At 39.4% G+C, this 23,975-nt stretch overlaps 1 protein-coding gene across 1 annotated transcript in view; it reads right to left on the reverse strand.

Annotated features, from left to right (window-relative positions):
* LOC126291562 (uncharacterized) overlaps positions 1-23,975 on the reverse strand; it is a 194,908-nt gene that overhangs the window by 104,430 nt on the left and 66,503 nt on the right. The window contains exons 4-5 of the mRNA XM_049985078.1: positions 18,266-18,334; positions 13,423-13,491 (exon numbers count right to left, since the gene is read on the reverse strand). Coding sequence (XP_049841035.1) covers positions 13,423-13,491; positions 18,266-18,334 — 138 coding nt within the window. The remainder of the gene's footprint in view (positions 1-13,422; positions 13,492-18,265; positions 18,335-23,975) is intronic.

Consider the following 23,975-nt stretch of genomic DNA (forward strand, 5'->3'; position numbering starts at 1 on the left):
AGGAAGGTAGGAGATGAGATACTGGCAGAAGTAAAGCTGTGAGGACCAGGCGTGAGTTGTGCTTCGGTAGCTCCGATGGTAGAGCACTTGCCCGCGAAAGGCAAAGGTCCCGAGTTCGAGTCTCGGTCGGGCACAAAGTTTTATTCTTCCACGAAGTTTCATATCAGTGCACACATTGCTGCAGAGTGAAAATCTCATTCTGGAGATTCTTAGTTCTTATGTGAAGGTTAATTAGCTTCCAATGCATCATTTGTATTTCATTTTGTAAATAAATTGTTTACAGATATTTAATCATGAAAGTTTATATGTAGATTAACATCCACTGTCTTGACAAATTAATGTCATCCATGCCAGAATATGCTAGGATGGAGGTTATGTTATCCTATTTTGTAGTTTTTTATAATCAGTGTGACCTTCATTTCAGTTCCTAGGAATTTGCAAAGGAGGTACACATAACCCATTTTTTTCCCCAGACATCTGGCTCCCCAGTTGTGCTATTGTGTTACCACAGCATGAACATTTGACCATGGTTTTCATATAGACCTTCCACATATTTTTAGGCTTCTTTTTCTTATTCTTCTCTGTTTTCCTGCTTCAAGCCTTACATTGTCTTAAATCTTTACAGGAATATAATCAGACTTTAACTAATACTTGATATTCATGGCATCATCTTTGTTCAAAAAAGTTTAGAAATGGCATTCCAGGCAACTTCCCCTTGTCTGTAATATAGATTTCAGCATGCTTGCTTTCAAGCCAACAGATAATATTGCACATAAATGGCCTTTACAGCATAGCCTCAATAAACTGCACAACAAAACTCACATGGACTCCAGCTGCCTGTTGGCTTCTAAACAGTGCACTGATTCCAAGAAGCAATGTGCTTTTACGCATGGACTCCCTTTTATACGGAATTCTGTATGCACAAATGTGCATGCGTGGATGCACTATTGGAAACTGAAGTGCATGCACGAAGTTGAACAGAGAAAAGGCATTCTGTGGGTGCACCTTTAAATCAACTATGTAAGAAGTATCCTACTGCAATTAACTTGCTGAGATAATAAACAAGCTCTTGGTGCAGGAAAGAAGCAAACAGATTCATTTCAATTGGATTACGCTACTGTGGGAGTTTTGGTGCCACCAGTGCTAATGCTGACAACTTCTGCAATAGCATTACATGATTACTAAGTGACAGAAGTCATCTACGGGCTATACAAGGTCATCCAGATTCAGATTCAGATTCTTTATTGGTCATTCAGCATTATTACATCCAATAGACTTCTTCAGTTCACTTAACCTATTAATTTTACAAAATAAATTTTTACATATTTAAGTTGATATTGGGCATATCTAAAAATTCTTCTAATGAATAGAATGGATTACTTAACAAGACGTTATGAACATTGTTTTTAAATAATTTGTCAGGATTCATTGACCCATTTTTAGACAATTTGTTATATATTTTAATTGCCATATACTTATGACTGTTGTAAGTTTTAGCTAATCTGTTTTGTGGCAAAAGCGGAGAAGTACATATTCTTGTATAGTAGTCATGCCTTTCATTTGTTACAATTAAATTAGGTCGTTCAGCAAGTATGTAGTTAACACTGTCCAGAATATATAAATTAATAACAGTTAAAATTCTATATTTAATGAACAATGGTTTACAATGTGTTCTATTATCTGCCATAACCATTACTCCGATTGCTTTCTTATGGATCACCATAATTTAATTTATTTTTCCGCTGTTTCCCCAGAGTATTAACACATACCTTAAAACAGATTGAAAAAAGGCAAAGTACGCTGTCTTTACGTACTCAAATGTCACACAACACATCAGTCTCTTCAACAAATATATACCTAACCACTATGTGATCAACATGAGAGTTCCATGTTAGACTGTTGTCAAGTACAATACCTAAAAACTTTGCCTTTTGTTTTTCTATTTTTGTAGTCTTTGATAGACTGAACCACATATTCTGCGTCTTTTCCTCATTTAATAGCAGACCATTGGCATTAAACCATGATGTTGCATTTTCTTTTGCCAATTTCATATCACTTACAAGGTTACCAAGTACATGGTTTACAGATAGAAAACTTGTGTCATCTGCAAACATATATGTCTTTACATCTATATTTCCTGGTAAGTCATTTATGTGTACAAGGAAAAGAAGTGGTCCCAATTTGGATCCCTGTGCCACTCCGCGTTGAACCTCGAGTATGTTTGACAGATGCCTTCCTGAACTCACCACCTGTTTCCTTTTACTGAGGTATGATTTGACGAGTTTTAAACTTTTATCACATATTCCATAGTACTCAATTTTAGAGAGCAGAAGTGAGTGGTCAGATTACATAAGGTTACCTGTGTGTGTGCGCATTGTCCTCAAATGCTGCTAGAATGTCTCCCTTTTCTGTAACCAAACTGTGATGCACTTAACATACCATTTAGTTCTAGGTACTCATACATCTGCTTATATATTATGCCTTCAAAGACTTTTCCTAGTACTGAAATTAGTGAAATTGGTCTATAGTTTGCAGGATCTGATTTGACACCCTTCTTAAAGACTGGAGTTACCTTGGATAATTTGAGAGGATCAGGAAAAAACCATTCTGAGACACAGGTTTATAGAATATGTTAATGGTACTGCAATGTAATGTATAATTTTTTTCAATAGATTGTTTGACATATTAAAAATATCTGTACTGTATGATTTTTTCATTTCTTTGACTATTTCAAGAACTTCATGTCGGTGTACCTCTTTGAAGTGTTTCAATGATGATCTGGCCCTATTATGATTTAGGTTTGCTCTCTTAAGATAATTGTGGTGTCACCGCCAGACACCACACTTGCTAGGTGGTAGCCTTTAAATCGGCCGTGTCCGATAGTATAATACGGACCCGCGTGTCGCCACTATCAGTGATTGCAAACTGAGCACCGCCCCACGGCAGGTCTAGAGAGACTTCCTAGCACTTGCCCCAGTTGTACAGCCAACTTTGCTAGCGATGGTTCACTGACTTCTAAGCTCTCATTTGCCGAGACGATAGTTAGCATAGCCATCAGCTACGTCATTTGCTATGACCTAGCAAGGCGCCATTATCAGTTATTATTGATATTGTGCATCATGTATCGTCCAGAGCGACATTCTTCATTAATGGATTAAAGTTAAGTATTCCACCAGCTACGTTCGTTTTTCTCAATTCTAATTCCCTTGTCATGTTCCAGATCTCACGCCAGCCTGTGTGAGCTGAGACGCGTGCATTTCGGCCTCCTTTAGTAATATGGTGTTGGCTCTCCTGCCAACCACAACAATAATCTATACATGTTACATTGGGTTTACTGATCAGCTTTTTGATATCATCTGCACAGCTTACAAAATATTTATTGAATGTATCTGCTGTTATTGAGACTGTCTTGAAGTTTCTGACTTTACCTTTAACAGTATTAATTACTGACCAGGCTGTTTTGCATTGGTTTTTACTATTTTTTATGAAATTTGTGTTGTATCTTTGTTTTGCCAATTGCAACTCTTTCTTATACAGTTTCTTAGTGATTTTTTCGAGATCCTTAATTTCATTAGAATTGTTTACTTTGGCAAGGCACTTCAACAGCAGTAGCTTATTTTTTAGATCCTCCAGTTCTTTGGTGTGCCAAAATTTACCCTTTCTTGTTTTATGGTATTTCTTTTGAACAAGATGGGCTTTTAAAATACCTGTTAAGTAATTGTGGAATGTTTCATAAACTGTTTGGGCACTGGAATCACAGTTTTGAAATAATTTGTTCCAGTTTGTTATGCTCAGCTGGTGTTTTAGTTTTAAGAGATTGTATTTTGTTAATATTAAGGTATTAGATTTTTTAACTTTTGTGCAGCCTTGTTCTCATCCCCTTTTATAAAATGTCTTAACTCTACTGTTAACATTGAGTGGTCTGAGAAAACAAATTCCTTTACCTTGGTGGAGTACATATCACGAGCACAGTTGACAAAAGCATTATCCAATCACGCTTGTAGTCTTGTTGGTTCTGAATTTACATGATGGAAGTTGTGCTGCCTTAGCATATTCAGTAACTTATTTACACTGGGTTTGTTACATGTTACATGTTACATCAAAGCTTGAATTAAAGTCTCCCCCAATTACAGTTACATACTGTTTCCATTTTGTTATGTAGCAAAATACACTGTCTAAATTATCTGAAAAAGTTTTATCATCTGAGTCAGGGGAATGGTAGATACATACTATGATAAGTCTCATTATATCACATATGATCCCAGTAATTTCAAAGTGTTTCTCTACACATGCCCAACTAAGATCTAGTTCTCTACACTCTATTTCATTTGAAAAATAGATAACAGTACCACCATTACGGTACTGAGATCTGCAAAAACTGTTTCCATGTTTATAACCTTCTGGTACATAGTATTGTATTTGTTCTGGTATAAGCCAATGTTCTGATAGACATAAGAAAGAATACTTATTCAGTGGCAATGACTCCTCCAGAATTTCAACTTTATTTTCAAGACCCTGAATGTTTAAAAATAGGATGTTGTTGTAACTTATCTGTGAGTTAGCAGGCTGGTTTTTCACATTTTTATTTCCTCTTGGCTTGAAACCATAAAAAATTATCACTGAGTGATACAGATGTATTTTTCCTTTGGCTCCTCCTTAATCATTGCTGTGTTGCTGCTCCAGTCATTGTTGCTTCTGCTACTGCTGCTGCTTCTGCTGATAATGGTGGTGCTGCTGCTGTTCCACTTATTTTATTTTTTTTTGTGTTCCACAACTGCTGTGCCTTTCTGTGAATTATTAACATTTGGAGTGTTCACTTGCATTAATAAAATTTCACATTTGTGTTGGAGAGGTGTAGCTTCACTGACAGCAGATTTCACATTGGGGTCTACAGGTAACACACACTTCCTGTCCATGAGAGGTATGACTTTTCTATCATCACACTACACATTTGAGATTTTATTTACAAGTTCTAAAATTTTTGTTACTATTACGTTTTTTCGAAGTACATTTAGATGAGAACCATGTTTTGTGTGAAATCTTTTCCCTAAATTGCTGATGTTCACAAATGTTACATTTTCAAACCACTTGGCTGGCCGCGGTGGTCTCGCGGTTCTAGACGCGCAGTCCGGAACCGTGCGACTGCTACGGTCGCAAGTTCGAATCCTGCCTCGGGCATGGATGTGTGTGATGTCATTAGGTTTAAGTAGTTCTAAGTTCTAGGGGACTGATGACCACAGCAGTTGAGTCCCATAGTGCTCAGAGCCATTTGAACCATTTTGTTTTTCAAACCGCTTGTAAATATTTTGCATCTCTTTATTTGCAGTTTCAATTTCTTTATTTACACAAGACCATTCTATCAAGTTGTAACAGTGTGGCACTGAAAAACAATAACATTTGTTCCTCTCAGCTCATATAGTTTTCTTTTTAGCGAGATTAAGAGTTCGTTTTTTCGTTCTTAACTATATCGTTTGATCCCGCCAGGAAGATGGAAAAGTCCTTTTTGCTCAATGAGGAATTTTTTCTTGACTCATTGATGTAGCAGCACTGAATTTTGCTCCTGGTTTCATTGTACAGTTAAAATTAAAATTCTGACTACTTGTTCGCCAAAATTCAGTGGCTATATTTTGCCCTTGGCTGTCGGCATGCAGTTAAATTTTACCGGTACTTGCTGTTCTGAGATTACCTGTTTTCTGCCTACCTTTGCAGTAAGCAAAGTCTTGTTTGGCGCTATTTATTATGTCTTTTTTGCTAACACATGTTGATATTGGCTCAGTAGAGCAGCTTAGCGGTGGAAGATTTTTCGTGAGCACTTTTACATATGATCTTTTACTTAACTGCTGCTGAAATATTCCATGTTTAACCTTATTCACAAAGTTGTTCGGTTTTTCCACATGGTACACTTCACTGTTAACTTCACTTTCACAATCCGTAGTTGAAAGAGCTTGAAAATATTTTTCGTTCATTACATTTATGTTTCTTTCACCATTTTCTGTATCTTGTATTATCTGTTTGCGTCTTTTGTACTTCACTTCCATCCAATTCTCCAACATATTCGTACTTTCATGGCGCGAGTTTTTCATGTTCGGATCACTTTTTTCTTGATATCCATCTTCAAGTAACTGATAATAAATTGTAAACTAGACACCCGTTCACTGAACTTTGTAATTTCATCCTTACAACTGTCACAATTTTTCTTTTTCATGGCAAAATTCACACTTTTTCTCAGAGATGCACAATGAATTTTTACACTAGCTGCCATCTTACATCACTACAGCAGTTAAGACAGTCAGTTGCTCCTAAAAAATATGATACAGATAATATTCAAAAGCTCAAGGTTTTACCCTGAATTGAAGTGGCAAGAAGTCTGAGAATGATTTATACAATAGTGGCCTTGCAAAAGACTTTGTTCTCATGTATATTCTTGGTTCTGTTTAGTTTTAAGGAGGACCATGGCTCAAAATCTTCAACAGGAACAGAAATGCAAAAATTTATATTTTCCACAAATATTGCTGTTAAGTCTTGTGACTATCTTCCCAGTGCTCATTGAGCAAGTCATTATAATGTCTAAGGCATTGATTATGTTTCTTTTATTTTTTTATAATCTGTACACAGTTGCTCAGCAAGTCTTACTGTCAACGTTTGACTGTCTGTTTCAGGTAAATTACCTATAAGTAAACTGATAATTGTTAACTGTTATGCAAAGCATCCTACATAATATCAGCATATTTACTTTACAGTCAATATAGATACCACAAAGTAATAAGCAAAAATACACTCCTGGAAATTGAAAAAAGAACACATTGACACCGGTGTGTCAGACCCACCATACTTGCTCCGGACACTGCGAGAGGGCTGTACAAGCAATGATCACACGCACGGCACAGCGGACATACCAGGAACCGCGGTGTTGGCCGTCGAATGGCGCTAGCTGCGCAGCATTTGTGCACCGCTGCCGTCAGTGTCAGCCAGTTTGCCGTGGCATACGGAGCTCCATCGCAGTCTTTAACACTGGTAGTATGCCGCGACAGCGTGGACGTGAACCGTATGTGCAGTTGACGGACTTTGAGTGAGGGCGTATAGTGGGCTTGCGGGAGGCCGGGTGGACGTACCGCCGAATTGCTCAACACGTGGGACGTGAGGTCTCCACAGTACATCGATGTTGTCGTCAGTGGTCGGCGGAAGGTGCACGTGCCCATCGACCTTGAACCGGACCGCAGCGACGCACGGATGCACGCCAAGACCGTAGGATCCTATGCAGTGCCCTAGGGGACCGCTTCGCCACTTCCCAGCAAATTAGGGACACTGTTGCTCCTGGGGTATCGGCGAGGACCATTCACAACCGTCTCCATGAAGCTGGGCTATGGTCCCGCACACCGTTAGGCCGTCTTCCGCTCACGCCCCAACATCGTGCAGCCCGCCTCCAGTGGTGTTGCGACAGGCGTGAATGGAGGGACGAATGGAGACGTGTCGTCTTCAGCGATGAGAGTCGCTTCTGCCTTGGTGCCAATGATGGTCGTATGCGTGTTTGGCGCTGTGCAGGTGAGCGCCACAATCAGGACTGCATACGACCGAGGCACAAAGGGCCAACACCTGGCATCATGGTGTGGGGAGCGATCTCCTACACTGGCCGTACACCTCTGGTGATCGTCGAGGGGACACTGAATAGTGCACGGTACATCCAAACCGTCATCGAACCCATCATTCTACCATAAATAGACCGGCAAGGGAACTTGCTGTTCCAACAGGACAATGCACGTCCGCATGTATCCCGTGCCACCCAACGTGCTCTAGAAGGTGTAAGTCAACTACCCTGGCCAGCAAGATCTCCGGATCTGTTCCCCCATTGAGCATGTTTGGGACTGGATGAAGCGTCGTCTCACGCGGTCTGCACGTCCAGCACGAATGCTGGTCCAACTGAGGCGCCAGGTGGAAATGGCATGGCAAGCCGTTCCACAGGACTACATCCAGCATTCTCTACGATCGTCTCCATGGGAGAATAGCAGCCTGCATTGCTGCGAAAGGTGGATATACACTGTACTAGTGCCGACATTGTGCATGCTCTGTTGCCTGTGTCTATGTGCCTGTGGTTCTGTCAGTGTGATCATGTGATGTATCTGACCCCAGGAATGTGTCAATAAAGTTTCCCCTTCCTGGGACAATGAATTCACGGTGTTCTTATTTCAATTTCCAGGAGTGTAGATTGCCAGCCTTAGTTCTCATACATGTGTCTTTGTCAGTCTTCATTCTGTGGGTGTTTTAAATTATCATAATGTCCAACTATTTACTTTATAATTGAGATAGATACTGAAAATTAATAAACAATATGGTTTGTCAATCTCAGTTCTCAATATCTCTTCATCACTCTTCATTCTATGGGTGTTCATTTAAATGATCATTTTTACAGGAACAGACAGGGTTGTTAAACACAGATTGTATGCATAAGGCAAAATTCTTGGGCCAAAATCTGCTCACACATCGAATTCCATATGCCAGCAAGTATCAAATAAATTTTATCTTCAACTATTCAGTTATCCAAGAAATACTTTAGGAGTAAAGGATACCACTCACCGAAAATCAGAAGCCTGGAGTTGTTGATAGGCATACACGAGAAAGCAAAAACTTGCTAGCTTTTGGACAATCTCTCTCTCTCTCTCTCTCTCTCTCTCTCTCTCTCTCTCTCTCTCTCTCACACACACACACACACACACACACAGGATGAACATTAATAACACTGACAAACTGCACGGATGGATTCCTGACTGGAAATGAAGGAAAAAGGTCCTGTGAACATGTGTCAGGAAATGGTTCTGCCTCTCTACCATTTCCATCTGCTTGACCACACACAAACACCATCACTGTTTGTTCCCAACATGGATACCAGACCATTCTGCTGCTTACAGTATTCTCCGTCAATCTCACAGCCTGCAATACACAAAGAACACATGACGTGGTCAGAGGGGCTGTCATTTGTCAGTGCCATCTACTGTGGCAAGAATTTATTTCCAGACCCATGTTCATAACACCTTTTCCCCTCCATTTCCTCAGGAACCTCTCCCTATAGTTTGTCAGTTTTATTAATGTTCACACTGTATAGGCACCTATGCCTACCGACACTGGTGCAAGCTGGGCGCACAATGTTAGTGCTGCATTTTAGCAGGCGGACTAGGTTTGGGTGGGGGTTGTGTTAGTTGGGATGGGTATGGGAGGGAGGGAAGGAGGGAGGGGGAGGAGGGGAGGGGGGGAGAGGGAGGAAGAGAGAGAGAGAGAGAGAGAGAGAGAGAGAGAGAGAGAGAGAGAGAGAGAGAGAGTAGTGGCTCCGAGGATGCGCAGTTTGCCAGCCAGGAATGCAGGAAGGAAGGGTGGCAGGTGCACAGGTTAGGCATGTGATGCACAGTTATCAGGTACAGTGGGGTGTGTCATATGCTGAAGGTGATGTGGGCACTTGAATTGAGAGGGAGTGACAGGACGGAGGAAGGGGGAACTGTCAGAAAGCAGGTGTGGGCACAGTGAGTCACCAGAGATTGAGGCCAGAAGAATTACGGGAGTGAAGGATGTGTTGCGAGGGTAACTCCCATTTATGTAGTTCAGAGAAGCTGATGTTGGAGAGGAGGATCCAGATGGTCCAGGTGAAGAAGCCACTGAAATTGAGCTGTTATCTCCAGCTGTGTGTTGTGCCACCATGTGGTTCACTTTGTTCCTGGCCAAAGTTTGGCAGTGGCTGTTGATCCTGGTGGACAACTAGTTGGTAGTCATACCAATATAAAAAGCTGTGCAATGACAGCACCAGAGATAATACATGAAATGGCTGTTTTCACAGGTGGCCCAGCCTCTGACGGAATATGATTAAGGCTATGATAAAGCTGGAGAGGAAGTTCTGGGTGGGAGGATTGGACAAGTCTTGCACCATAGGGTCTTCCACAGGGATATGACCCATGTGGCATGGAGTTCAGAGCAGCACAGTTTGGACTAGGATGATGTGTAGGTACCTAGTCCATCCCTGTGCCACTCCCACTCCCTGTCCAAAATGCCTGACACTAATGGATCATCTCACTGTGGAACACCAAAGTGCAAGACCTGCCAAATCCACTGATCCAGCACTACCTACTGCAGTCTGGTTGCAGGCTTATCCTATCCCATCAGAGGCCAAGCCACCTGTGACAGCAGCCATTTTATACCAGCTCTACTGCAAATACTGGACAGTTTTTTTTAAAGTTGGTATGACTACCAACCAGCTGTTCTCCAACAAACTGTGGCTGAGGAAAAAACTGACCACCCAGTGGCACAAAACACAGCTGAGCATATGCTCAATTTCAATGGCTGCTTAACAACCCTGGGTTCTTCCCTCCAACACCAGCTTCTCTGAGCAAACACAGATGGGAGCTATCCTCACAACACATCCTTTGCTCCCATAATCGTTCTAGTCTCAGTCTCCTGTAACCCACTGTCCCCACACCTGTCACCAATTTCCCCTCCCTCCATCCAATGAGATCTGCCCAATTCATGTCACCTTATCACCATCAGTGTGTGTCACTCCCCACTGGCTCTGACTACTGTGCACCATTTGACTAGCCGGTGCACCTGCCATCCCTCCCTCCTACAGTCCTAGCCAGCAAACCCCTCTCCCTCTGAGCTGCTAGCCACTCATTAGAACCCCCCTCCCTTTTCCTGCCACCCACCTATCTCCATTTACTCCCCCAACTGGCACAGACCCCACCCCAACCTAATACACCTTCCGAAATGCAGCATTAACTGTGTTCGTTCAGCCACTGCCATGTAAGAGCATGAGCACATGTGTGTGAGCGTGTCCACACTTGTATGCATACTCTACTTAAAACAGGATTACTCCAAAAGCTAACAAGTTTTCTTTCTTTTTTGTGTGTGCCTGTCGACGAATTGACTCTTCTGCTTTACAGTGCTTTGTCGCCTTTTACCTGAAGTGTTTACATTTAACAATAACTTCTCCAGACAATTACTTAATAATTAATGATAATAATGATGCAGAAAAAACTGGGTGACCCAACTGCCTGTACAATGGCTGTATGAATAGTTCCAGGCCTCGCCCAGAGATTGCAGCACTACTCGCGTGATATTTTGCCCTCATGTTGGTATGCATGCTAGTAGACTCCACATAAAATTGCAAGTCATTCAAGGTGGCAGCTGACTGTAGGTACATCATTTGAAACAGCTATGGTACATGTAGTGTAAAAAAGGAGTGGGAGGGGGGGATCAAGAATCATGCAGTGACTAAATGCTACATAAAAGAAAATTTAACATTGACTGAAATTCATTTGTGGCTAGTAAATGTCCTCGGTAGCTCTTCACCTTCAGTTTATACCATTGAGGAATGAGCAGCCACACTTAAATGTGGTTGTTAAAGTGTCCAAGATGGTTTATGCACAAGACATCAAAAAAGTGCAAGCACACTGGAAATTATCAACAAAGTGCATGATATGATTTTGGAACATCAGCATATGAAGGTGCATGAAATTGTTAATGTGTTATCTATATCAAAGAAATGTACTGGTCACATCTTGCACCAGGAACTGAACATGAGAATGTTTTGCAAAAGATGGGTATCATGTGCTCAATGCACGTCACAAAAATATTCGCATGACACTTTCCGAAACACGCCTGATGCATTTTACGGAAACAGAAATGGCTTTCAGCCATAACATGACTGTGGATGAAACACGGATTCACCACTACACATCCAAATCCAAACAGAAGTCTATGCAGTGGACAAAAGCTGCTTCTTCATCTCTAAAGAGGGCAAGGACAGTGCCTGCAGGAAAGATCATGGTGCCAGTGTTTTGGGATGTAAGAAGAATTTTGTTGCTTGATACCTTGAAAAAGGTAAAACAATAACTGGAGAAAACTGCTCTCAACTTCTAACAAAACTGGGTACAATCAGTCATGAAAATAGACCAGGTTTAAAGAAGGGCAAAAATCATCTTCCATTAGACAATGCACCCACCCACAAATGTGTCTTGGCAAATGGGAAATCGAGGGATTTGCACTATTAAGTGCTGGTACTTCCACCGTATTTCCCAGCTTTGTCTTTCTCGGACTTCCATCTATTCTCAAAACTAAAGAAATTCCTTGCTGGTCAGAGCTTTTCATTGAACCAAATAGCTACTGGGTACTTTGCAGCATTTCCACACGAACACTACAGAGCAAGGATGATGACATTGGAACACCACTGGTTGAAATTTATTTATATTAGAGGAGATTATGTTGAAAAGGAAAACATCTTTCGAAGGATGAATTTCCGTTGTCACTATCAGGCCAAGAACTTTTCAGGTCATCCTCACATGTGGTGCAACATATTGACCTTTTATGCCAAACATTAGGTAACCAGTTAATACCACGAGAACAAATATTGTAAGTTTTTAATTATGATCAAAAGTGAACAGTGTATCTTGCACTAGTGCATCAGTAGCTGACACTTTTTTTTAACAAAATATGAAAAGAAAAAAAGAAAAGGCGTTTTGATTCTGTGCAGTATCTCTCATAATACGTAAAGGGATGTTCAAGAGTAAGAAAATACTGTAACCGCCACCAATATATAATACTAAAACTGTAAAACTAATTTTAATGTAAAATGTGGCTCATTAATTTACAAAAAGAATGAAAATATTTTTAAAATTAGGAAAGACTGTGACAATCACCTAGCATGGCATCATACTAATGGTGGAGGTGACAGTCCATCTCACATGGGCTCAAAATTTTTAACCAATTTCCAAAGTATCTATAAAGGAAAGCTGCTTTGAGGGGGTATCTTATTAATCAGTGTTTTATGGTATTAAATAATACCTCTGAGAGAAGCAGAATACCTTTTATTTGTACCACATTATTTTTGAACCATATCACTCATAAGTGATCAAAAAATGGAAAATCCATGATGGAATGTAACAATATCATGAAAAGGAAAGTTGTGACTCACCATATGGTGGAGATGCTGAGTTGCAGATAGACTGTTACAAATAGCACTTTCAGCCAGTATGGCATTTGTCAAAACTAGATACACACACACACACACACACACACACACACACACACACACAAATGCAGTCTCAGGCAACTGAAGCTACACTATGGCTTACGGGCCAACAAAAGCTTTAGTTCTGATAGTCTTTTTGTTGTGCTTATCTGTGACTCAGCACCTCCGCTATATGGTAAGAGGCAACTTGCCTTTTCGTAATATTGTTACTCATAAGTAATTGAGATAGAGTGTGTTCTTGTGGCCCTTTTCAAAAAGATGTGTCACAATCTGCAACATTTGTTCAAAATCCAAAACAAATCTCTTATTTTTATACGAGAATAAATAAATAGATAAATAAATCACTGTTCTATGCTATGCAATGTAATGTAATTATCCACAGCAACATAAGAAGAATACAAAAGCAAAGTTGCACTCACCTTTTTATCGATGCTTAAGGGATCCCGCACACTATCGTGGCCATCTGGAACCTCCCAATCCCGCAGACACTGGAGAGAGGTATACTGAGTTACTCTCATGTGAGCTACAATGTATATATACATGCTTAACACTTTTTGGACAAAGCCCAAACATATCTTTGGCCTCAACTCTGCATTAAATGGATCACACCCAAGTCAGGTCAGTTTCATAGTTTTCTGTAATTTTGCTACATGTTTGTTGAGTAAGAAATTTTGAAAGGCCAAGAGGAAGAAATTGCTCAACAACTCACCTTGCACTTTTTTCTTGGGAGGATAACTATACTTTCTGTCATCAGTATTTTAAAATTTTTAATGTATCTAAGACCTAAAGTAAATATGAAAAATAAATCTTGGAGCTTGCCCTGTTTGTCGTATGTGTTACCCTTGATGATATACCAATTACAAATGTGATAGTAATGCTTAAAAAAATGGAATAATGGCTCTTCTCCTAGGCCCATCCTAAGTGACTGGTCTCCTAAGTGTTAATTGATGCCATGACCACCCTACAACTTGTCTTTTTTTCCCTTCTACAATGTGCAGCAAACAATGTAAACACAGCCAGATCAATGTAATTTGATGACATCCGGAATTAAAAGTCTTTTTAGGTAAGAGTAGAGGCTACCAAATGAATTTATTTATATTAGGTTCATTATTGAATACAATAAAGCAACAAGCTTGCAGTTCAGCATGAAGAAGGGAAACAACTTCCCATTACACTAAGCACTGATGATAAACCTGTAGACTCTGTAACAATCATACAGGGTTCATGGATGCATATTAACTGTTAATTAACATGGAATGAACACACAAACATACTGGCAAAAAGAATGTCATCAGTATGTTATGGTCTCAGGGTTCTGTCAACAGTTTGTAACAGCCAATTTCTTGTGTTGACATACTACTCCAACTTAAAATTAATTTGTAGCTATGGGATTCTTTTCTAGGAATCATAGGCACAAAACCTGGACAAAATTTTCAAACTGCAGAAAAGAATAATAACTAAAATTAGTAGTCATGCTCACGGTCAAGAACTATTAAAAAATTGAATATGCTTGTTGCACCACATTATGACATGTAACAAACTATTGCACATCTCAGACAAAACATTAATAATTATTCTGCTAATAGTTCTATGCATAATCATGGAACAAGTCCCAGTTTGGACTTGCACTCACAAAGGCAAAACAAACAACTCAAAATAGAATATTCTATCAAGCAACACAGAAGAAAAATATCATGGAAACAAAAGGCAACTAAACCATACTTGATAAGTAATGTATTCTGCACAGTTAAAGACTATTTAGAGTACCCAGAATTGGGTTAATAACAAAAGGGACAACTGCAACACCATGTCACATAAAATGTTCATAGTGCAATGATTTTACAAGAAAATCATAAGCAAAAATCCATAGTTCATAACAGTAATATATCATTCTCCAGGGCTCAACATCTCATTCATGCTCGCTCTGTTTCATAGACAGACTGAAGGGAAGATACAGAGATGTGCACAGGTCAGAAAAGCACTTGTACAAGCCAGGAGTCAAATTCCCAGACAAATAAAAGGCAGTGCAAGGGACATGGCACCATGTTCATGGTCCTAGAACCACCAATGGGTGTCTGTATTGTGTGCAGCATTGCAATGCAAAGCTATGTTTCATATTGTAAGTTTCCTTGTGAAAACTGAGTGTGATCATAATAGCATTGTACAACAGAGATCAACTGAATGAGGCAGTCCAGTTACATATTTGGAAGAATGGAGTTTGCTCTGTCCAGCCATCCTCAGTTTGGTTTTCTGTGATGTTCCCAAATTGTTTCAGGCAAATACCAGGATGATTCCTTTAACAAGGCCACAGATAACCATCTGTCCTATCTTTGTAAAAACATACTCATATAATACAAAGTTGTGGGGTAACAACTCAAAAAAAGGTAGTTCTTCATTGCTCACAAACATGCTGTAAGAACAATATGTGGTCTTGATCCATGAGCATCTTTAAGACACCTGTTCAACAAGTTGGAATCTCAACCATGTAGGAAAAGATATGTTGTTACTTACTGTAAAGATGACTCATTAAGTTGCAGATAGGCACAATTAAATGACACTTACACACAAGTTTTTGGTAAAAGCCTTCATCAGAACAAAAAAGAGAAATGCTCATCATTCATTCATTAACACAAGCTAGCACACCTCACACATACAACTGCCAGAGTTCATGGTCATGTGTGCATGAGGTGCACTTGCTTGTGTGAATGAAATGTGTGTGTTTCTCTTTCTTTTTCTGATGAAGGCTTTGGCCAAAAGCCTATCTCTTAAATGCACTTCTCTGTAACTTAACATGTCATCTTATAGGTGAGAAGCAATCTATCCTTTCCTGCACTGTTAATTTTGAAGAAAATCTTCAGACCACAGAAAGCGGAACTCAGTAATCTGCAGTGTACATCCAAGAACATATCATTGTGGCCTTTTCAGACATTTGATACTGTGACCACAACTTCTCAAAACATGTATTTTCTAATGTGTTTTGTTTTAAATATTTCATCTATAGGATAAATAGTGTATATCACGACCCAAGAGCAGACAAAAACCAATATATCCACTGTGAGCTAATGTACTAGCCAGAAGCACTAAACAGGGTGAAGTGTGAAAGCATGAAAATTCTTAGTTTTCTCTAAAGCAATACTGAATGCATGGAAGGGAACACTTTTCATTAAAATGTAACTTGAGAAAGTAACTTCTGGACGTGCCACTCTTCTCTTTGGATAAATTCTTTGCAAAAAGAAAATAAAGTCTAAAACTTCTGTTCATGTCTCTGCAAAAGTGATAAAAAATTATTATGTTGTTATTAAATGACCCACTGTTCAGAATTTTAATTTTTTATATCTTTCCTTGTACCATTTCACTCATTCTGCCTAGAATTTACCATTTCATAGTAATTTCCCCCCACAATAATAGTGAAGCTCACAAAGGGAACAACTCAAGTAACATGTTAACAGCATCTTCAATTGGTTCTTAGGTAGAACAACATTATAATAATTGAAAAGCACCAGTTAGCTTTTGAAGATGAAGATGGACACCACACATTATTCCTACAGAACTGTGGGCAATGAATACATTGTGTCTGTATTGAATAATCTCAGAAAATTGTTCCACATGACATCAACAATTGAAAGTATGCAGAGCTAATATTCTAATGGTTTCATCGCCAAAATCAGCAATTACACATAAAGAAATATTGCTGCCCTCAAGCAATTGAGAACATCTATTACATGTCTTTTCCGGTACAGGTTCTGATAAACATGTGCACTCAGGAATTTTGAACAACCCATTTTACATATTTCCTTTCCCCTGTACTCTATTCTCACTGACAAAGATATGTGCTGCTGAGCACAGAATTAAATGAACTGTGGTTTTTCTAAGTTTTATATTCCATTCATCAAGAACAAACCAATACAATTTTTGTATACGCTTTCCTTGCTCCTCTTGCTTCAACATGCTGGATAAAAGGAAACGATGAGATCACAAGAAAGAACACTCCTGACAGCTGGCCTAAACAGTTTCAGGGAAACTGCAGAAAAACTAAATATAAGTGGCTAAACAGAAATTTGAACTGTTGTCCTTACAAAAAAATGTGTGCAGTGCAGGGGCTACTAATGTTTCCTAGTCATATCTATGCAGTATTTCTTGACTTCTGAAAAGCATTGACTCAGTACCTTACCGACACTTATTATCAGTAGTAAAGTCATACAGGACTTTGCATGACATTTATGATGGTATTTAGGATTTCTCTATAGGGACCATACAGCAAGGCATCTTGGATGAGGAGTTATCAACAGTTGTTCAACTAACTTCAGGTGTGCTAAGGGAGGTGTTTTGGGACACTTGCTGTTGATGCTACACATTAATGACCTTACAGACAATATTAACAGAGTAACCTCAGAGTTTTTGCAGATGACCGAGTTACCTGTAATGAAGTACTGCTTGAAAAAAGCTACACAAATATTCAATTTCATCTTTCTAAGATTTCCAAGTGGCATACCTCTACAATCCATAAATGTAAAATTTTGCATTTCACAAAAGGAAAATATTTATTATCCAATTACTACAGTTTAACCATGTCACAGATGGAATGGGTCATCTTACACAAATACCTGGGTGTAACACTCTGTAGGGATATCAAAGGGAACAATCACTTGCACTCAGAAAGAGGTAAAACAGGTAGCACATATTGGTGGGATAGTATAGAAATGCAGTCAGTCTACAAAGGAGGCTACTCGCTAAACATCCGTACATCCTACCATAGAATTTTGCTAAAGTGTTGGGACCTGTACCAATTTAGACTACCGGGGATATTTAAAGTATACAAAAATGACAAAGGATGTTCAGTGGGTTTATTGCACCCATGGGAGTCATGGAGGCGCTGAAGAAACTAAACTGGAAGTAAGGCAGGTGCAAACTACCTCGTGACAGCCTGCTTGCAAAGTATCAAGAACCAACTTTAAGAGATGAATCTGGGGATATACAACAACCCCTCGGTGTCACTCCCATAACAAATGCAAAGACAAGATTAGATTAATTAAAGCATGCACAGTCATTTAAGCAATCATTCTTCCTGTTCTTCATATTTGAAGCCCTAATATGTGGTACAAGAGAAATGGCCACTTCCTTGCACTGCATAGTGTTTGAACGAATATACATGTAGATGTAAAGGAGTGTTTAACAGCCATATGACACACATTGCCTCATGCTGTGCACAGTGGTTACACAATATATATTTGTATGTAAAAGCAGATGAATTTCAGCACTTACCAGAGTTTCTTCTTTAACAGATATGTACTCTATCTCTTGCTTAGGAGATGTGTGTGGTTCAGCTTCCACCTGAATTAAAATAATAATAATAATAATAATAATAACTAGTTAAGTACAGGTGAAACATTACAAAAGCAGAGTTGAAACCAGACTACACAATATAAATGATTACGTCACAACAACTTAAGATCTCTGACAGACTGGCACTCGAATCAAAATTTGCTGTTTACTCTGAAAACCGTAGGAGACACACAAAATGAATTAAATGCAATGAAATTAAATAAGTTGACCAAATAGGATGAAATCAATCCACCACAATGCAGGTTTGGTGGCATACTACATATTTTTCACTTGTCTTAATTTGTGTCTATATCACTGAAGATATACCTGCAACCTGCCACACTTTCTGAATTAATAACTTACTACAATGCAATAGTTTGGGAACTTGGTCCTTCAGAAGATGGCAGTGAGGATTTCTTGTACAAATTTCATATTTTTGTAGTTTGTTGGCTTAGAGATGTGCCGCTGTTCTTCATGTTCACTTTGACATATTTTGTAATCATTTTTGCTGTTAGAAATTTGTTTTTCTTTTTTTTTAATACTACTGAAAGTCACACGTTTGAAAGCCAACAATAACATTATTTCATCCACTATGGTTTCGGAACACTGCAACTGTTTTCATATCACTGCCAAAAAAAACGTAAATATAAGATTTGTAGGACATCCTCCTCCCACACCCTCTCCTCCTTAATAGATTAGGTGAGCACTACATGCAGGAAACAGCTATCAGGATTGCAGAATAAATGAGGTGTGCACACATGGGCATTTTAGGATACAACAATCCCTCCACAAGCCACAACTCATCTCACTTGTACACGATGACAATGCCCACATAGTACTAGGGACACAGATCTGGCTGAAACCTGATATTAATGGCAATAAAATTCTAAATTCTATTTGGAACGCATATTGAAAAGATAGGTTAAGTGCTGGTGGTAGAGGAGAGTTTATAGATGTAAAAAATATGATAAAATCTAGTGATGTTAGTACAGATATCAAATGTGAAATAATTTGGGTGAAGATAAGTGTTAAAAATGTATCAAAAATCATTATCGGATGCTTTTACATACCCCTACTTCTGCAGCAGCAGTGGTGGAACATTTTAAAGGAAATTTTGAGAACAGTTAAATTTCTGGGTTATGTTATAGTATTAAAATGAAGATTTCAACTTGCCAGCAATAGACTGGTGAACTAAACTAGTTAAGACAGTTAGTAGGGACAGGGAATCTTGTAAATTTGTTTTAAATGCCTTACCCAAAAATAATCTTGAGCAGCTAATCGGACTACTGACAGGCCTGAAATTTTCAGCTCAGCTATCCTAGAACAGGAAGTCAATGTTCATAATGCCTTTACAGCATCACTAAATATGGCTGTACATAGGAATATTAAGAAGGGTAAAAAAATATTTCTGTTCAGTGATAGTGACAAGAAACAGGTTTCAGATTACCTGAGCAGTCAAGAAGAAAGTTTCACCTCCAGCACTGACACTGTTGAGCATCACTGGACAGTGTGAACTGTAGAATTTGCTTTAGACAGGAATATCGAAAGCATAGGTGTGATGGACGAGAAAGACCTGGTGTGGCTTGACCGCCATGTGTCTGTGGTCCACACAAGGGCGTTTTAGATTAGGCAGCTCTCCAACCAGTCCAGATAATGATAACTGCAGGGAACCAAGAAGTATCGGACAAATGCCTCCCACAGGTGAGATTATTAAAATCCTAGTGGTTAACTTCCAAAGCATTTGCAACAAAGTATCAGAGTTTCGAAGTTGGCAGTAGCAAGATCTTTGGGGAAAATTTAAATGTGTACCAAAAAGCTAGGAAAATGAGAAATGGAGTCCACTGAGATAGAAACAGAAGCTGCATGGAAGACTGTTTGGGCAAAACTCAGTACCAAGGGTGAACATAAAATTACAATAGGGTTCTATCGACCACCATACTCCCGTCCTAATGTAGCTGAAAACTTTAGAGAAAACCTCATTCCACTTGTACATAAGTTCCCTAAACATAATGTAATCACTGGAGGAAACTGTAATCATCCAACATCAATTGAAATACTTTTATTTTTGTCAGTGCTGGGCGTGACAACTCGCATGAAATTTTTTTAAATGCTTTAAATCAATGAAGGTGTCAGTGTTCACAATGCAGTTATAGCAACAATGAATTTGAAAACAGCACACAGTGCAACTAAAACAATCAGAAAGATAAGTCTATTTTTAGTAACCCTGACAGAGAAGTAACATTGAAAGACGTTTCACAAAACATAAAGAAATTCTAGTTGTATGTAAAGGCTGTTAGTGGCACCAAAGTTAGTGAGTGACCAGTCACTCGTGGACAAGGTTCAAACTGAAATGAAGATTAGCAAAGCAAAAGCAGAAATGCTTAACACTGTTTTCAAATGTTCCTTTACAAAGGAAAATCTAGGAATATTGCCTAAATTCAATTCTTATACCACTGAACAGATGGGTGAAATAGATATTAGAGGCAGTGGCATCGAGAAAAAGCTGAAATTGTTAAATTCAACAAAGCCACAGGGCCCAGTGGAATCTGTATCAGAGTCTATTTCCAATGAATGGCTGAGTTAGCCTCTTTGTCAACTATAATCTATCATAGGTACTTCAAACAAAAAACTGTATCCAGTAGCTGAAAGAAAGCACAGATCACACCTGTCTACAAGAAAGATAGCAGATCTGATCCACAAAACTATCAACCCATAACCTTGACATCGATTTGCTATAGAATATTATAACATATTCTGAGTTCAAATATAGTGAGTTTTCTCAAAGAGAATGCCAATCTGCACAAATTTCGTAAACATAGATCATGTGAAACCCAACTCGCACTTTTCTCACAGGGTATCCTGAAAGCCAGGATCGAGGAAGTCGGGTTGATGCAGTATTTCTTGACTTTCAAAAACCATATGACTAACTACCACATCTATGCTTAGTATCTAAAGTATGATCGTATGGGGTATCAGTGGAAATTTGTGACTGGATTGAGAATTTCTTGGTAGGGTACACATAGCATGTTACCTGGGATAGAGAGTCACTGACAGATTTACAAGTAATTTTGAGTGTACCACAGGGCACTGCTGTTAATGTTTTATATTCATAATCTTATGGACAACATTAATTGTAACCTCCAACTGTTCACAGATGATGCAGTTATGTACAATGAAAGACAGTCTGAACAAAGCTGTACAAATATTCTACAATGGAATATCCAGGACGGAATGTAACAATATTATGAAAAGGAAAGTTGCCGCTCGTCGTGTGGTGGAGGTGCTGAGTCACAGATAGGCACAACAAAAAGACTGTCACAAATAATGCTTTTGTCCTTACAAGGCCCTCATCAAACACACACACACACACACACACACACACACACACACACACACACACGACTGCAGTATCAGTCAACTTTAGCCACACAGAGCAGCAGCACCACTGCATTATAGGAGCAGGCCGGAGTGGGGAAGGAGAGTGATAGTAGGGTAGGTGTGGGGAACAGTGCAGTGCTGCTGGGAACACACAGGGATGAGGTGGAGAGAGGCTAGGGCAGCTATGTGCAGTAGGTGGGTGGTGGTGGTGGTGGTGGTAAGGGGATGGGTGGGGGAGTTGTGGGGGTGTGGGTAGGGGTGGGGATTTTCCACTGCCTGTCTAACCTCCCAATGTCTACCCCTCACAATGTCTACCCCTTCCAATGTCTACCCCTCCCAATGTCTAACTTCCCGACCGCACATAGCTGCCCTGCCCTCTCTCCACCCCATCCCTGTGAACTCCCGAGCAGCACTGCACTGTCTGCCACCCCCACCCTTACTATTCCTCCTCCTCCCCACCCCAGCCTCCTTACCCCCCACCCAGTCGCCACTCCCATCATGCAATGGTGCCGCTGCTTGCAGTGTGGCTACAGTTGCCTGGGATTAGCAACTTGCTTTAAATGTCTAGAAATGTAAAATTGTGCTTTTCACAAAAATGAACACAGTATTCTATGAATATAATATCAATGTATCACAACTGGACTCTTTAAACTCACACAAATACCTAGGTGTAACATTTAATAGGGATTAGTTAAGTTGCTCAAACTGTGTAGCAAGGGGGCAATCCGTATACATTTCATTCTGAAGAAAGAGAACTTCCCAGCCAAGATCACATTTGTAAATATTAACACACATGCTCAATTTGGGCTGTAAATGTACTCCACATCTTAATTAGCTGGACAGTTGGTGTAAGATGCATGGCAGTGAAAGCTAAAACCAGTATGTACAATATGTTCAAAGTTAAAACCAACATTTAGGAAATGTTTCACCAAGAGCATCCATCCCATATTACAGACTACAGTTAGAGGCACTCTTCCATCAGTAATGTACATCTGTAATGTAGAAAGGATGCATTTGGCACAGAATTCTATAAATACTGGTTTTACCAAAACCGGTCATCAGAAATATAGGTTTTACAAACAGATCTTGGTTGAGAATTTGTCGTTCTTCAAGTGGACTTAGTAGGGACATGAAGTGGAGCAATCACATAGGCTCAGTCACGGGTAAAAGAGGTAGCAGACTTTAATTTCTTGGTAGAATACTGGGGAAATGCAATCAGTCTACTAAGGAGAGTGCTTAAAAATCACTTGTGTGACCTACCCAAGAATATTGCTCAAGTGTGTGGGTCATGTATCAAATAGGACTAGCTGGGAATATTGAATGTAAGCAGAGATGGGCAGTATGAATAGTCACAGGTCTGTCTGACCTGTGGGAGAATGTCACAGAAATGTTGAAAGAACTGAAGTGGAAGACTCTAAGACAGATGGAAACTATCTCGAGAAAGTCTACTAACAAAGTTCCAAGAACGGGCTTTAAATGCTGACTCTAGGAATATATTACAAACACCTACATATCGTTCCCGTTGATGTCATAAGGACAAGACTGCATTAATTATAGTACACAGTCATATTTAAACAATCATTCTTGCCGCACTCCATACGTGAATGGTAACTGGAAAAAGCCATAATAACTGACACTGTGATGTACCCTCTGTCCTGCACTTCTGTGGTTTGCATAGTATAAACATAGATGTAGATGTAGATAAGATTGTTATGAAAGCAAAGAGAGGCACTTCGCTGCAAATTTAAATGTAGCCATATCCTAAGAGGTAAACAAAAACTGAATGAAGCCAAAATTATTGCAAGGAGAACCATGTGTGAAGAGCTCAACAAATTCAAAAGTAAAACTCTTATCTTCCAACTGCCCAAAAAACCTTAAGATGTTTTGGCCTATTGTTAAGTCTGTAAACTGATCAAATTCATCTATCCTGACAGAATGACATCAAAACAAACAATAATACACAGAAGAGCACAATACTAAATGCATTATTTCCAAAACTGTTTCAATGAGGAAGGCCACACTTTACCTACTTTTTATATCATTGCACTTACATCAAAATGACATATTGAAACAAGTCACCATGGGATAGAAAAGCAACTATAATCCCTCAAAGGAAAGACCACTGGACCTGATTTGATACCAACACAATTCTACACAGAGTAGGCAAAAGAACTTGCTCCTCTTCTGGCAGGAGTGAACCTCAGGTAACTGCAGAAGCGAACTGTTGCTAACAATTGAGAAAAGGCACAGATCATTCCAATTTTCAAGAAGG

The sequence above is a fragment of the Schistocerca gregaria genome, chromosome 9, assembly GCF_023897955.1.
Source record: "Schistocerca gregaria isolate iqSchGreg1 chromosome 9, iqSchGreg1.2, whole genome shotgun sequence".
NCBI classification, from domain to species: Eukaryota; Metazoa; Arthropoda; class Insecta; order Orthoptera; family Acrididae; genus Schistocerca; species Schistocerca gregaria.